Source organism: Psittacula echo, assembly GCF_963264785.1.
Source record: "Psittacula echo genome assembly, chromosome: 6".
In the NCBI taxonomy this organism is placed as follows: domain Eukaryota; kingdom Metazoa; phylum Chordata; class Aves; order Psittaciformes; family Psittacidae; genus Psittacula; species Psittacula echo.
In genome coordinates this window covers 9,136,179-9,150,452 of record NC_137743.1, presented here as the reverse complement: position 1 = coordinate 9,150,452, position 14,274 = coordinate 9,136,179, and the positions used below count along the sequence as shown (strand labels likewise).

General features: G+C 41.8%; 1 protein-coding gene across 1 annotated transcript in view; it reads left to right on the top strand.

Annotated features, from left to right (window-relative positions):
• Window positions 1-223: 223 nt before the first annotated feature.
• TRUB1 (TruB pseudouridine synthase family member 1) overlaps window positions 224-14,274 on the top strand; it is a gene marked incomplete at both ends in the record, with an annotated part of 30,064 nt that continues 16,013 nt past the window's right edge. Inside the window, 3 exons of the mRNA XM_080621027.1 lie at window positions 224-368; window positions 1,970-2,062; window positions 5,850-5,905. Coding sequence (XP_080477153.1) covers window positions 224-368; window positions 1,970-2,062; window positions 5,850-5,905 — 294 coding nt within the window. The remainder of the gene's footprint in view (window positions 369-1,969; window positions 2,063-5,849; window positions 5,906-14,274) is intronic.

The following is a 14,274-nucleotide window of genomic DNA, read 5'->3' as shown; positions in this document are numbered from 1 at the left end:
GAAATGCGTGAACAAAACACCCAAGCTCTCGGTACCTTGCTCAAGTACAGCTTGCTTAAATGCCTACAAGACTCCCAGCAGGATGGGGGATATCGTATGGGTAGGTTGTGCGGGTTCCCCTTACGGCCGGTCCGCCGCCGGACTACATTTCCCAGCGGCCCCCGGGAGGGGAGGAAGGCGGGTGGTTGTGGCGGGCCGGTGGCCGGGCCTGCCGGGAGGGAGCATGGCTGCGAGGGAGGCGGGCGGCGTGGTGCTCGGCAAGGCGGCCGAGAAGCTCTTCTCTCTCAGCGGGCTGTTCGCCGTGTACAAACCCAAGGGGCTCACCTCGGCCGGCGTGCTCAACCTCCTGAAGGAGAAGCTGTTGGCAGGTAGGCGCCGGGCGCGGGCCGGGGGAGGCCAGGTGCAGCACACAGTCCCCGAGGTGGGCATGGAGACGATGAGGGAGTCATAACAGGGAGGTGCTCATAGTCCCAGAGCAGGAGCAGGGTGGCCTGAAGTGAACATGCCTTTAGGCCTCGAGCGCTTTGGCTGGGCGTCCCGACCACAACCACAGCCACTGTCAAGCCACTGCACCCTCTTCCTGAGCCGTGGAATGGGTCGGACTGGGGGACGGAGCCGTTCCTGGGTACGTTCTGGCTCGCTGCATGGAGCTGCTGGTTCCCTGCGAGACTCAGTGTGTTGGTTACACAGCACGACTGCTGTAAGGCCATATTCAGCACTTGCTTATTTGGGGCAGGCATGTGGTATTGCCTGTGGTACCCTGTGATGCGAGCCTTCAATTTGAATGGGATAAGATTTGCACTAGCAGAAAGCTCCAGTCCTGCGATGCACAGCACAGGGGGTCCCAGCTTGCTTGGAGAGCTGTTGGGCATACTCTCCGGGACAGCGTGCACCCATCTGCCAGAATGGGTGTCAGCAGCTCAGCACAGCAGTGGCAGGATGTTCTGCTTCAGTCCCACTGCTTATTGCCATTAAAAAATACAATAAATACCACCAAAAGAGTGAAAACCACATTGTGTTGAGGAGTTTGAAAGTCTTGGGGACACTGCAGAAACTGCTTTTTGTGAATACAGGTAACCCCAGCTGTCAGTTACTGGGGGTCATTGCAAAGTTTGAGGGACTATGGCCTAGATTCTCTTTATAAAGGATATGTGGAGTTGATAATCTAATCTGCACTTTTGGGCACTTGCTGATGAAGTGAGAGCCAACTTTCATATTGGTAAGTGCTTATTCAGGCTGATTTATTTGGTAGTGAACTGTAGTGTAGGCACGGACTTCAATTCAGCTTTGTTTGGAAGAGTTTTAGCTGAATCATGTCTGATTCCCTGATGTGAAAGACATGATGGAGGGATAATTAATAAAGTAGGTAAGGGAGCTTAGAGCGTTTGTCATAGTTAGTAATAATGATAAATAAGGGGCCTTGAACTCTGCAGAGTTCATGGAGTCATCAGCTGCATAGGAAGTATGGTGGGTTGAGGTGCTGTGACAGCTTGAAAGCAGCAGTGAGCAAGTTCAGTTCATTGCAGGGTTTCCATAGGGCTGTGTACATTTGAATAAACATGCCCCAATAGATGAAAGTAAATGCAGTAAGAATTGCTCTGATTATGTAGCATTCAGTTTGTATATATGAGATGATTTCAGGAGCTCTGCTGCTAGTTCTTGCATACTTTGTTAGTGAAACTTCACAGGTGAACTCTCCACCAGGTTTTCTAGTGGTATTTTCTGAACATCCATTTATAACACTACGTAAGACTTGATTAGAATCTAGGTGAATATAGCTTGCAAATTGTTTGAGGTTGGGAGTAGATCTAGATGAATCACTGGTCTTATTCAGGACAGCAATTTCTGCACTACTAATTCATAGTTTAAATAATTGATATTTATCTTCTTTAGCAGACTGGAAATATGTGCTATTTTTCTTATGTTGTAAGGTTATCCTATAATGCTTCCTTTCAATTTCTGTTTGCAGAAGCTGGCGTGCAAACAAATAGGAACAAAAGAAATCAGGTTTTGAAAATTGGACATGGTGGAACTTTGGACAGTGCAGCTGAAGGAGTTCTGGGTAACGTAAAATATAAATACAGTCATCAAAGGGTGATTTCAGGGAACATTTTCATGCCTACATGAAATCAGAGGTGGAGGAACAATTTGAGGTATACATGGCAGGCTTTCTGGTGTTGGGGGAAGGACAGGTGATTGTGGTCTGGGTTAAATTTCTTCTGCATATACTTTTACATGTTTGGGTTTTTTTTAGCAGGAGGCTATGTTCCCTACCCCCAATTCCTGAAATAACCTGTGAGTTATTACATGAACATAAAGACTCTTGTGTAATGAATTCTAAATTACCTCAGAAATTGATGGCTTTTTTTTTTTATTTAAGCTGGGGATTAATAGTCAGCATAATTTCCTACGGTATTTGTTCTTGAACTAGTGCTTTTCTGGGATTTTGAGGGAGCCTTTTGGATTGTAATACTCACCAAATGAAAGATGTATAAGAGCAATTCAGCTGCTGCTTTTTTAAGGCTCAGCACAGAAATAGTTTTTGCTTCCTGTCCTGTCTTCCTTCATAAAGAAGAGTCATCAGAGAGATTTCATCTTTTAATTTTGATAGCAATCAGTCAATCCATTTATCAGATTCCTTTGTTTCACTAAGGAACAGGATGTGCCAATTGCTGGTGTTGAAAACCCGGCTGTGGCTGTGGCCATTGGGCTGTATTATTTCCATATCACATATTGTCACCAACAGTTCTGTTTATAAGTAACATGCAAACTACACCTTGCTTAACTTGTAACCTTGTAGCTCTACTTGGCTAGAAGAAATAACAGCAATACTTTTTTGGTATTAAAAGGCAACAGGTACAACTGTGAGTATATACTGAAAGCAAATCCACTTTTTGATTGTTCAGGAAGAGCTTTGCTTCAAGGGGAGGTTGTTTTCCTGAAGGGTGTTGCTAGTAGAGGCCTATAGGCTGGTAATTGTTTTTCTCTTGTCACCTGTGAACATTGCAAAATGTAACATTCTTAGGCTAGAAGTACCTACTATCTCATTTTGTTTCAATTTCCTGTAATGTGTGGCTGCTCACTGGAGAATACCCTGTGTACTGCTGAAGCGGACATTTTACGTCTACACAGATGTTCCCTTGGAGCATGTTACTGCTCATCATGGGAAGTCAACAGCATTGATCCAGAGGAAAAGAAAAATCACTCATGCCTCTTAATTGCTTCTCCTACTGCTCTCTGATATCCAGCAGTCTCCAACATCCGCTGCTGTGGCATGACAAAAAGTACTTGGGCTTGATGTGCTTGGTAAAGACAGAGAAGTGCATCACCTTGCTATGGGTTGATCATTCCAGTGCCATACAAAACACACACAGGAAAATCAGTGGTAGCTAGATTGGAAAGGAGAAACTGGAGAGAAGTGGGAAAGGAAATGTGCCCGAATTTCTTGTGAGTTTGGGTAAGATATTGAGGAGAGTGGAAAACACAGCAGAAGCAAGTTACTCAGATAGGGATGGATAGGGTGGTGTAGTCAGTAGTACAATAGTATTTATTTTCTGAAACCTCTAACCTTTCTTGATCTGTACTGGCTGTTTCCCAGATTTTATGTACTGCATATCTATAACTTTGTTCATGGGAACTAGTGAATTAGTTGATAGAGAGTCTTGCTTAGCGTGCCAGATGTATTGCAAATAACTAGCTGTGCTTTGCATCTGAAAACAGACTTTCATATCGTTTTTTACTGACAGCAAGTGCAAATGAGGAATGACCTTGGAGACAGAGGTTGGTGATGAATGGCATGTGAGTGAAAGGCAGCTTAGAGACCAGGTGGTGTTGGTGGCCTCACAGTGGTAGGAGCCTGAAGCGACTGCTGACTGACTGAGGGAGACTCTTTTGTCTGTCCCCATCTGTGGCTTCTGTTGCATTTGGAAGTTGGTGGGAGCTAGGATTCAACTTCTACTTCTCAACATTAGGTCTCATATTTTAAGATACAAGGAACTGTAGGTCAAGTCTTAATGAATATCTTACTTTAGTATCAGTCCATGGTTGTGGTTCCAGTTTAGTGTTTCTTATTGTGCAATGGGAATTGTAAATATTTAGCTTGTTTCTGTAGGGCAGTTACAAATTGTGCTTCCATAGTAGAAGAAAAGATGAAGAAGTACCAAAACTAAGAATTCACTTAAACTTTGTTAGGCTCTGTGTAGTCTGGCAAGTTTAGTTTATGCCACCTTTCAATAATACACGTTACACAAGCTGATGATTAATGGGGAAAATTGTTAGTGTCTTGTTCACAAAAGCATTCAGTGTCTCTTTAAAATGATTCTATTGAATCTCTTGACACTCCTCAGCAAATTTCAGCTTGGTAGTTATGTAGAAGTGTTGGTGATTGCATCACGTTGCAAGAGCAGTGTTTGGTTATAAAGTTTTATCTGTGTGCTATCTCCTTTTCTCAGCCTTGTTGCAGCTCTTTTCTGTCTTGCAAATGACAGGAACAGGCTGAACTGAAGGTTCATGAGCACAAGAGCATGTGTGACTAAATACCCTCAGGAACAAGATGAGAAGTAATTGAGAATGAGAAGTCATCTAATGAGTCTCAGAGTGTAAAGATTGAGAAGCATTAGAGCACAAATATTTGTTTTGTTTTTAAAGAAAGATTCATTGTCAGCTGAATGTTTCTGGTACTGGCTCCAGCTTAACACAGAGCTGATTTCCTGCAAGCTCCCTTAACTCCTGTAATTTTATTAAAACCAAGAGCATAAGCAGTTATGTATTCCGTGAGTTGTGAGTTGTACACAAACCTGCTTTCCTTTTAAAATTTTCATTGTTTCTTTGTTGCTGTATGTAGAGAAAATCAATATGAAAGCAGATTCAGGGAAAGCACCTTGTAAAAAGCGTTAAGGTAAGATATAAGAGAGAGCTCTTTTACTGTCTGTTCCTTTTATGAAGAGCTGACTGCTGTTTTTTGCAGAGTACTGGTTTAAGATTGAAAAGACAGTAGTCTGTATACACAGTAATGGGAAGGTTTGATTATGAAAGATTTTTGAGAGGCAGTTGGACCTTTTGATTATTTTATTTTCTTGCTCTAAGCTTGATAAACAATTTCATTACACTGTCTTGCTGTATTACTCTTGGTCACTATCAACCTTTAAATGGGCCATTTAGTTACAGTGAAGGCTGGATTCATTATTAGTGAGCCACAGGCTTCATCAAACCAGGGTGATGTTAATTGCACTATCCATTTCTTTGGTGATTAAAAGATAAATAAATAAATGGGTTGAATTAAAGCATTTTAACAATAGGTGAAGCTTATTTATCTTCTGCTTTAGACTTTTCCTCTCACTACTCCCATGTTTGAACATCAGGGATACTTTCTGTTGAGTGCAGCCTTCCAGTATCTGAAGGGGGGCCTACAAGGATGCTGGAGAGGAAATCTTCGTCTGGGACTGTAGCGATAGCGCAAGGGGTAATGAGTTTAAACTGAAACAGGGGAAGCTCATGTTAGATATAGGGAAGAAGTTTTTTTACTGTGAGGGTGGTGAGGTACTGGAATGGGTTTCTCAAAGAAGTGGTGAGTGCTCCATCCCTGACAGTGTTCAAAGCCAGGTTGGGCAGAGCCTTTGGGGACATGGTTTAGAGTGAGATGTCCCTGCCCATGGCAGGGGGGCTGGAACTAGATGATCTTCAGGACCTTTCCGACCCAAAGAATTCTATGATTCTATGACTCCCTTTATATGCTAAGAGACCGTGAAAGGCTTTATTTCTGATTAGCATAATATTTAGTAGTGAATGGTGTGCAATAAGGGAACTGTGGAGCTGGGTTTGAAGTGGCATTTCTTCTTCTGTCTTTGCAGTGATTGGTATTGGAAAAGGAACAAAAATGCTGGGAACTATGTTGGCAGGTTCCAAGGTAAGGAATGCTCAATGATTTCTATTAGTGGGGTTTTTTGTTAGTTTGTTTTTCTTTTTTCTTCCCATAGAGAGCTACATCAACATACAAATTCCTTAACCATTCTGTGTCTTTATGTTAAATGTGTACTTCAGCTCCTTTCTGCATTTTGTCAAAAATTTGATATTAAGATTTTTACATCCAGAATGGTTTTTGGTTTTTTTTTTTAACTTTGTTTGTCTTGGTTTGTCTACAAAATGTTAATAAAGCCCAAATTCCTATTTCACAGTAAGATTCCTATAATATTTAATGTTTACCGCTACACCCCCCAAATGCCCAAAACAAACTATAAGAAAGATGGCACTGTAAATTATGTTTTGGGGATGTAATTATGTACAATGGTTGAGGTTTTGGTCTTTGTGTGTAGATAACATAATCATTATTTAGTTTGCAGTAACAGATGCTCTTTGTTTCTTTTCTCTCTTAAATACCATGAGGTTTTAAAAGGCACCTTTTGGAATTAAGGTGTGTTTGCGATAGTAGCTATTGTTCCAGATAGCAGCTCCTGTGCTCTACAAACCATTGATAGGTGTAAGAAGCCAAAGGAAACAAAAGCCCTGTGGCTGCATGAGATAATCCACACTGGAGCCTTGACTGATAGCAGTCTTGTGCATTGCTGCTCTTGATTAGTGGTACTATGTCTTTGGTGGGTGCACTCCAGATTGTAGGTATTACATACACAAACAAGTGCATGTACTCATAAGAATAATCTACCTGTGTGGATTCTTTCTTTGCAAGTAAAATCCTGTTGATTTAGCCATTATTCTTAAATGAGAAGTTTAGGTAAGAATGACAGATGGAGAAATCAATTAAGCCTTCCAAATTTAATCTTAGACTCAGGGAAAGTCAATAGTGGGCTCAGCAAATTGATGGCCTTTCTAATGCATTTTATTCTTCTGGTTTTACCATTCTCTTCTGGTCTGAACACTTAAGCTCTTTAAAGTGCTGAACTGATAGCTTGAGGTACAATTTGACAGTCTTCAGTTCAACTGAAAGGCAAATAATTTGAGAGAAGAAAATACAAGGAGGATAAAAGGCTGTAGCCATAGAGTCTTATCCAAAATGTACTGTAGTCACTGTCAGTCTCTGCTCTGACTGCAATGTTTTGCATTTCGTCTATAGGACTGGATTTCAGAGGTATCTGTGTTTTGAAACATGCAGTAAGTGGCTAGGGCTGGATTTACAGTGGAAGTGTAAGCAGCTACAGCCTGACATCTCCTTTCAAAGAACTTTAATGTTAAAAAAAGTCACTGAGATACTTCAGTTAAATGGGCAGTAGGGGCAGTCTGGTGAGCTACAGCAGCTGAATCCATCAGCTCTCACCTGGCTTTAGATTGGCATAGGCTGTGAGCACTTGATTCAATGAGGCAAGCAAAGTTACATCCTTACTGTAGATCAGCTGTTCACCTGCAACTGTTTGTGTGTTCTGATGTGGCAAAGAGTGTGGGGTAGCTAACATTTGTGCCAGGGGGCATGGCAGTCATAGAATTGCGGAATGGTTTGGGTTGGAAAGGACCTTGAGATCATCCTGTTCCACACCCCTGCCACAGGCAGGGACACCTCACACTAGATCGGGTTGTTCCAAGGCCTGTCCAGTCTGGCCTTGAACAAGGTCAGGGACTGGGCAGCCACAGCTTCTCTGGACAACCTGTTCCAGTGCCTCACCACTCTCACAGGGAAGAACTTCCTGATACCTAACCTAAAGCTCCCCTGTTTAAGTTTGAACTCATTACCCCTTGTCTTATCACTAAAGTTAAGAGCCTTCATTTGGAGATTGACTTGCCTCTGCTTTCACACGTTCTGTTTATACTGCAATAAATTAGGCATACAATAAGGAGGTTGAAGGATCTCTCAGTTATCTGCCTATTTGTCTTTTTGACCACACTGACTCCATGGCTCATAACGTAGCAAGAGATTTGGTACAGATAAATCCATCACTGTCTAAATAGGCTTGAGTGTGGTTTTGCATTCCATGCCACCTGCTAGGAGTTTGTACTTTTATTGCATCTTTTTTTTACCATTGTTGACGCTGAAGTGTGTGTTGAAGTGTGAGGTTTTTCTTTTGTTCCTTTTATTACTATAAAGATTGAGTTGAACTGTCTGAGTCTCTCTAGTTAGGATTTGCTGTTTGGGTATAGGAATGCAGCTTGTAAAGAAGTAGTTCAGTCTATCATTGTTGGCAGCAGAGCTATGCTGAGTGGCCAAAACGTATGTTACTGCAGTAAACTCCATATGGTGGCTCTGCCAGAGATTGGACTATTTCTGTTTTTTTCCCAAACATTGTGTGAAACTTTCCTGACTCTGTGTGGCAGCTCTGAACATTATCACTTGATTTGCAACTCATACACATTATGCAAGGAGTGTTGCTCCTCCAGTGTAAATCTAATTCTTCATTGGTTTGACCTCCCTATGAATTAACTCAAAACAAATAGAAATGTTCAGCCAAGGGCAATACCTACTTACTGTTCCAGATTTCTCATTGAATTCTTAGTATTTATCCAGAAATAAAAATATGTGCAGGCTGGCTTTGGTTTTGTTTGTTTGCTGTATTTTATTTCAAATATTCCAAGTGAGGGGGAGAAGTGGAATGCTCTTGGATCTGGAATGTAAATACTGATCATTTAATACATGTTACATAGGATACATAAATACACTTTTCTTTCTTGTTTTCTGGGATTTGGACTTGGTCTTGCTTGGACTTTTTTGCACTGCGTTATTTTGAGAGCAATCTTTTTACTGTGTTTGCAAAATGAAGTTAGTAGAATGAGAAACCATTTTGTGCTTCATCAGTAGAAGTAATATGGTAGGGGTGGAGCAGTTTATGTTATGCTAAGTTGTTTATGTTATGCTAAGTTGTTTCTGAATGACTCAGTCTTATTGGTGACTTGTCTGTCTCAAACACTATGTAGGAGTGATCTTTTTAGGGTGAAATGGGATAGAAAATGCTAGCTAAGAGCATAGTTTCCAAAGTGTAATCCTGCTTTAAGAACTCTCATCTACCACAATGTGCTGTTATATAGAAGCAATGAGGTAGATGGTCAGGAACTCATCAGAGAAAGAAAAAGGAAGAGCAATAAGTAATGAAATTCTTCTTTATTCTAATACTTTCCTTTGGGAGGAGATGTCTTCCAACACATACAGCCTTTATTTTTAGGTGGGATAAAACAGGGTAATTGAAACTTTCAGACTTCACTTCATGCTTCATTGGCATATTATTCCATGTGGTAAATCTGGGTTCATCCTAAAGAGAACTTGAGTCATACCAGTGTGAATGAAGCCAGAACATCCATCAAACTGTGCTTGAAACCAGTGCCTCTTGAGCAGCAGAAGGCTGAGCGTGTTAGGTTTATCTGAGAATCCGGCTTCTCATGGTCCACACACAATCTGAAACCCCAAGTGCTCAGTGAGTGACTTGAGGGGCCTGAGTACTTTGCACTGGTTGTATAAGCTTAGGCAGGAACTAGTTAAAATAGAAAATTTAATCTTAAAAGCTGTGGCCTCTCCAGAATGAAACACTATGAAAAAACCGCTAATAACTAGATAGGATACAATCCAGACTCCAAATGTTCACAAGGACTAGAAAGAGAAAAGGAGATTATTGGCAGAATGAAGATACATCAGTGACCTAATATGTGACAGCTTCAATTTATCACAGTTGTTAAAATTTGAGTTCTTATGAATCCCGGATGGAAAATGAGCTCTAGTTCAGTTATGCGGTCTTAAAGCGTGCCAGTCACACTTGAATCCTACATCTCCCTACGGGAGAGGGCTTGCCTGAGCAGGAGTTGGTTCAGATCAAGTCAGAGGACTACTGAGAGATATGCAAGTGTCCTGGGTTCAGCAGTAGCGTCATTTTTCTCCTGAGTAGCTGGTGCAGCGCTGTGTTTTTGACTTTTGGCCTGGGAACAGTGCTGATAAAACCGATGCTTTTAGTTGCCGGTCAGAATGTTTAGTCTGACCAAGGATTTTGAGCCTCATGCTCTGCCAGGGAGGAGGAGAAGGCGGGAGGAAGCAGAGACAGGACACCTGACCCAAACTAACCAAAGAGGTATTCCATACCACAGCACGTCATGCCCAGGATGTAACTGAGAGTTACCTGGAAGGGCTAGATCATTGCGGGGTGGGGGTGAGTTATCGGTCGGCGGATGGTGAGGTGTTGTATTCTCTTCCCTTGTTATTTCCTTATCAGTATTATTATTATTGGTGGTAGCAGTAGTGATTTGTGTTATACTTTAGTTATTAAACTGTTCTTATCTCAACCCATGGGAGTTACATTCTTTTGATTCTCCTTCCCATCCCTCCGGGAGCGGGGGGAAGAAGAGAGGGGGAGTGAGAGAGAGACTGCATGGCTAACTTGACGACAGGGTTTAAACCATGACAGCAAGTTACTTTTTGCAGTGTGATTCTGGGATTACAGTTTGTATATTGCAAAATTCTTCGTTTTCCGGTGTTGGTGCCATGTGCTGTGGAACAGCATGTCCATACGGAAGGTTGTTTCTTTACCTCCTGTAATTATCTTACTGTCCTAAAAATTAGGCTTTAATTTGTATCCCTTAGCTTCTCAAAAACCTGAAGGTTGCAAGCTTTCTCCATGAATTAATTTTTTTTGAATTAAGTCCTTTGCTTCCATCTTTTGGCAATGAGTTCAATGTATTAATAATGCATTAAAAAGCACATCTAGTAGTTCTGGAAGGAGCAGAACTAATGAAGCCTTTTCTTGTTTACAGCTCGTTAGACACCAAAGCCCCATGTGTACTCTTTAGTACCCAGCAATACAGTGGGGCTCCCTCTGGAGACTTTTTCTTCATGGAAGCTGCAATAGATTTATTTCCTCTATCTGTTTCTTTACAGAAGGCTTATAAGGACTCAGCATCTCTGAGACCTCTATTCTTCTGCCAGCGTTTGTGTGTTTGCACATTAACATGCACACCATGATGGTGTAAGCGCTGTTCCTTTGAAAATCCTCATTTTCTTTTTAAAGAGCCTTGTGTGGTGGGGTTTTCTTGTGGGTTTGTTTTTTTTTTTTTTAATGTATTTCAAAAGCAGTTTTTGCTCCAGTTTGCATGTTTGAGTTACGAGTGCAAGAAAATGGAGTTGACTTTCCTTTTGAAGGATGTTCTTGGTGGTGTGTGCTCTTACTTTTAATCTTAAAAAAGAATCCTCTGTAGTATCACCAGCTGAGCTCTTTGCTTCAGTTTGCTTTCTTTTGGAGCTGATAAAGCCAAAACATTCATACAGTGTATAGTGATGTGTTCTGTTTTCTTCTTCATATTCTGATATTTTTAATAATCTCTTGGCAGGACAAGATTTATGGGTAGTGATAATCATAGAATCATAGAATAGTTAGGGTTGGAAAGGACCTTAAGATCATCCAGTTCCAACCCCCCTGCCATGGGCAGGGACACCCCACACTAAACCATGCCACCCAAGGCCTCATCCAACCTGGCCTTGAACACCGCCAAGGATGGAGCATTCACAACCTCCCTGGGCAACCCATTCCAGTGCCTCACCACCCTCTCAGTAAAGAATTTCTTCCTTAGATCCAATCTAAACTTCCCCTGTTGAAGTTTTACTCTGTTACCCCTTGTCCTGTCACTGCAGTCCCTGATGAAGAGTCCCTCCCCGGCATCCTTGTAGGCCCCCTTCAGATACTGGAAGCCTGCTCTGAGGTCTCCACGCAGCCTTCTCTTCTCCAGGCTGGACAGCCCCAACTTTCTCAGTCTGTCTCCATACGGGAGGTGCTCCAGTCCCCTGATCATCCTCGTGGCCCTCCTCTGGACTTGTTCCAACAGTTCCATGTCCTTTTTATGTTGAGGACACCAGAACTGCACACAATACTCCAAGTGAGGTCTCTAGACTAATTGGTATAGTATGGGACATGGTGTTTGGGTCTGTAGGGCCTTTCTAAGATTTAAAATAGAAGCCATGGACTTTAAGTGTATTGCGGATTTGTTTAGAGTTTAGTGAAGTAGGAATCTTCTGGACCAGAAAGACCATACTTTCTCAAAGGAAAAATAGTTCATCATAGAATCATAGAGTGGTTTGGATTGGAAAGGCCTTAAGATCATCTAGTTCCAGCCCCCTGCTGTGGGCACAGACGCCTCACACTAGACCATGTTGCCCAAGGCTCTGTCCAGCTTGGCCTTGAACACTGCCAGGGATGGAGCATTTATCACTTTGGGCAACCTTTCTAGTGTCTCACCACCCACACAGTAAAGAACTTCTTCCTTCTATCTAACCTGAACTTCCTCTGTTTCAGTTTAAATCCATTACCCCTTGTTCTTTCACTACAATGTTGTAGATGCTTTTGAGTGTGGTATACCAGCAATTCTGTCTGGGCAAGCAGTTATAGGTAAGATCCCAAGACTGTTCTACACAGATGAGCTACATTTTATTACCTGCTGTAATAAGCTAGAGAAAGAAAACAATTTATCTCTCCTGTGCAGGATAGCACGGTATTGCTCACAATTGATCAGCCAAACCAGTCTCAGGATGAGGGGGAATGTTATTGCTTGCTGATGATTTCTCAGATCCCATCTTGCTTGTGTTGATCTGTGGTTTTAGTTGGGCTTTTGCTTCTGAATTGCAATATTAGCATAGCCAACTGTCTATATTTGTCTTGGAGGAATCCAAGTAAAAGTGCTTTGTTCACTTTTTAGCTCTTCCCCTAGGAAATTTGTCATCTGCAACACCTTCTCATTTTTCACTCTGTGGTTCGTGCCTTCTTACATTCTCACATCTCTTTGTTTATGGTATCCCATCCACAATAACCAAGGGTTACTGAGATGGGAGAAGTATCATAAAAAGAATACAGCATGTGACCTGCTCATTTAAGCAAAATGGATTGTAGCTACACGAAATGTCACTATTTTGCCTTTGTGCAAGCCTGAAGAAATTATTGTCTCCTTATAAGGGAGGTAGGAGAGGAAAAGAGGAGATGATAAGGTTATCTCCTAGGGGAAAGAGAGAGCCTGGTAGATTATACATTGTGGCATGTGAAGGGGTTAGTGTGAGGTAGCGTTTCAGTTGTGCCATAAATCCAGTATCTCTATTGAGCCCATGTTGTTTTTCTGAACTCAGTGGAGTTATGAATTTTAGTTCCCAGGCTTGCTTTGAAATATGCTTTATAGGTTTCCCTTAAGGAAAGGGCCTGGCAGATTGGAGATGGATTGATTGTTTTATGAGCGATGCTAACCCACAGGCAGATGGATGTGTTTCAGCCCTTGTAGACGGGTGAGCTGAATTCTACCTGACGTGTAGTGGTTGCTTAATTTTACCCATTTAGTTACTGTTTTGTGCTTTAGATGGAGTATATTGCATCCCTGAAATATAGCTAAAGGACAGAGAAGTCTTGACATTTCTCTTACATGGTATTTTGTACGTTACTGTGCAAACACTCAAGGAATACTTCCTTGTGTGTTTGCACAGTACAGTGCAAAGATGTCATGTCTATTAATAAAACTTGTCCTACTTAATGTCTGTATTCTGTAACATCTATATCCCAGTACCACTATAATAGTTTGCCTTTTTTTTTTTTTAACCACTACTGACACCTGAGAAAGTAAGTTCTGGTTCTGCAAAGACTACTGTAATTCTATGACCTCTTTCAGAGCAGAGGAGGTTGGTTCAGAGACCCATTATTGTTTATGCAAACTTAGCATTGATTTCTATCCTGTGTGTATCATTTTACATTACTGACAACAAATTTCTTTTTCCCCGAAAGCCTCAAGATATTAACTAGAGATCAATGTCAGTTTATGAAAGTAGGGCTGTCTTCCTTGCTTTGTCACAAGGTGAATGCTTATATAAAAAGAAGGCTGGGAAAATGCATGAATAATGTTGGGTTTTATGTGTTTTGAGAATGTGTAGAAGGTGTTATCAAAACAAGATGCACTGAGTGAATATTATGGCCACATAGAGGAGGATGCAGGAATCGGGAAGTGCTAAAGTGCAGCTGGATTAAATGGTCTTAAATGTGCCTTTTATATGTTACACATTGTTGACATAGAATCATGGAATAGTTAGGGTTGGAAAGGACCTTAAGATCATCCAGTTCCAACCCCCCTGCCATGGGCAGGGACACCCCACGCTAAACCATGCCACCCAAGGCCTCATCCAACCTGGCCTTGAACACCGCCAAGGATGGAGCATTCACAACCTCCCTGGGCAACCCATTCCAGTGCCTCACCACCCTCACAGTAAAGAATTTCTTCCTTAGATGCAATCTAAACTTCCCCTGTTGAAGTTTAAACCCATTACCCCTTGTCCTATCACTGCAGTCCCTGATGAATAGTCCTTCCCCAGCATCCTTGTAGGCCCCCTTCAGATAC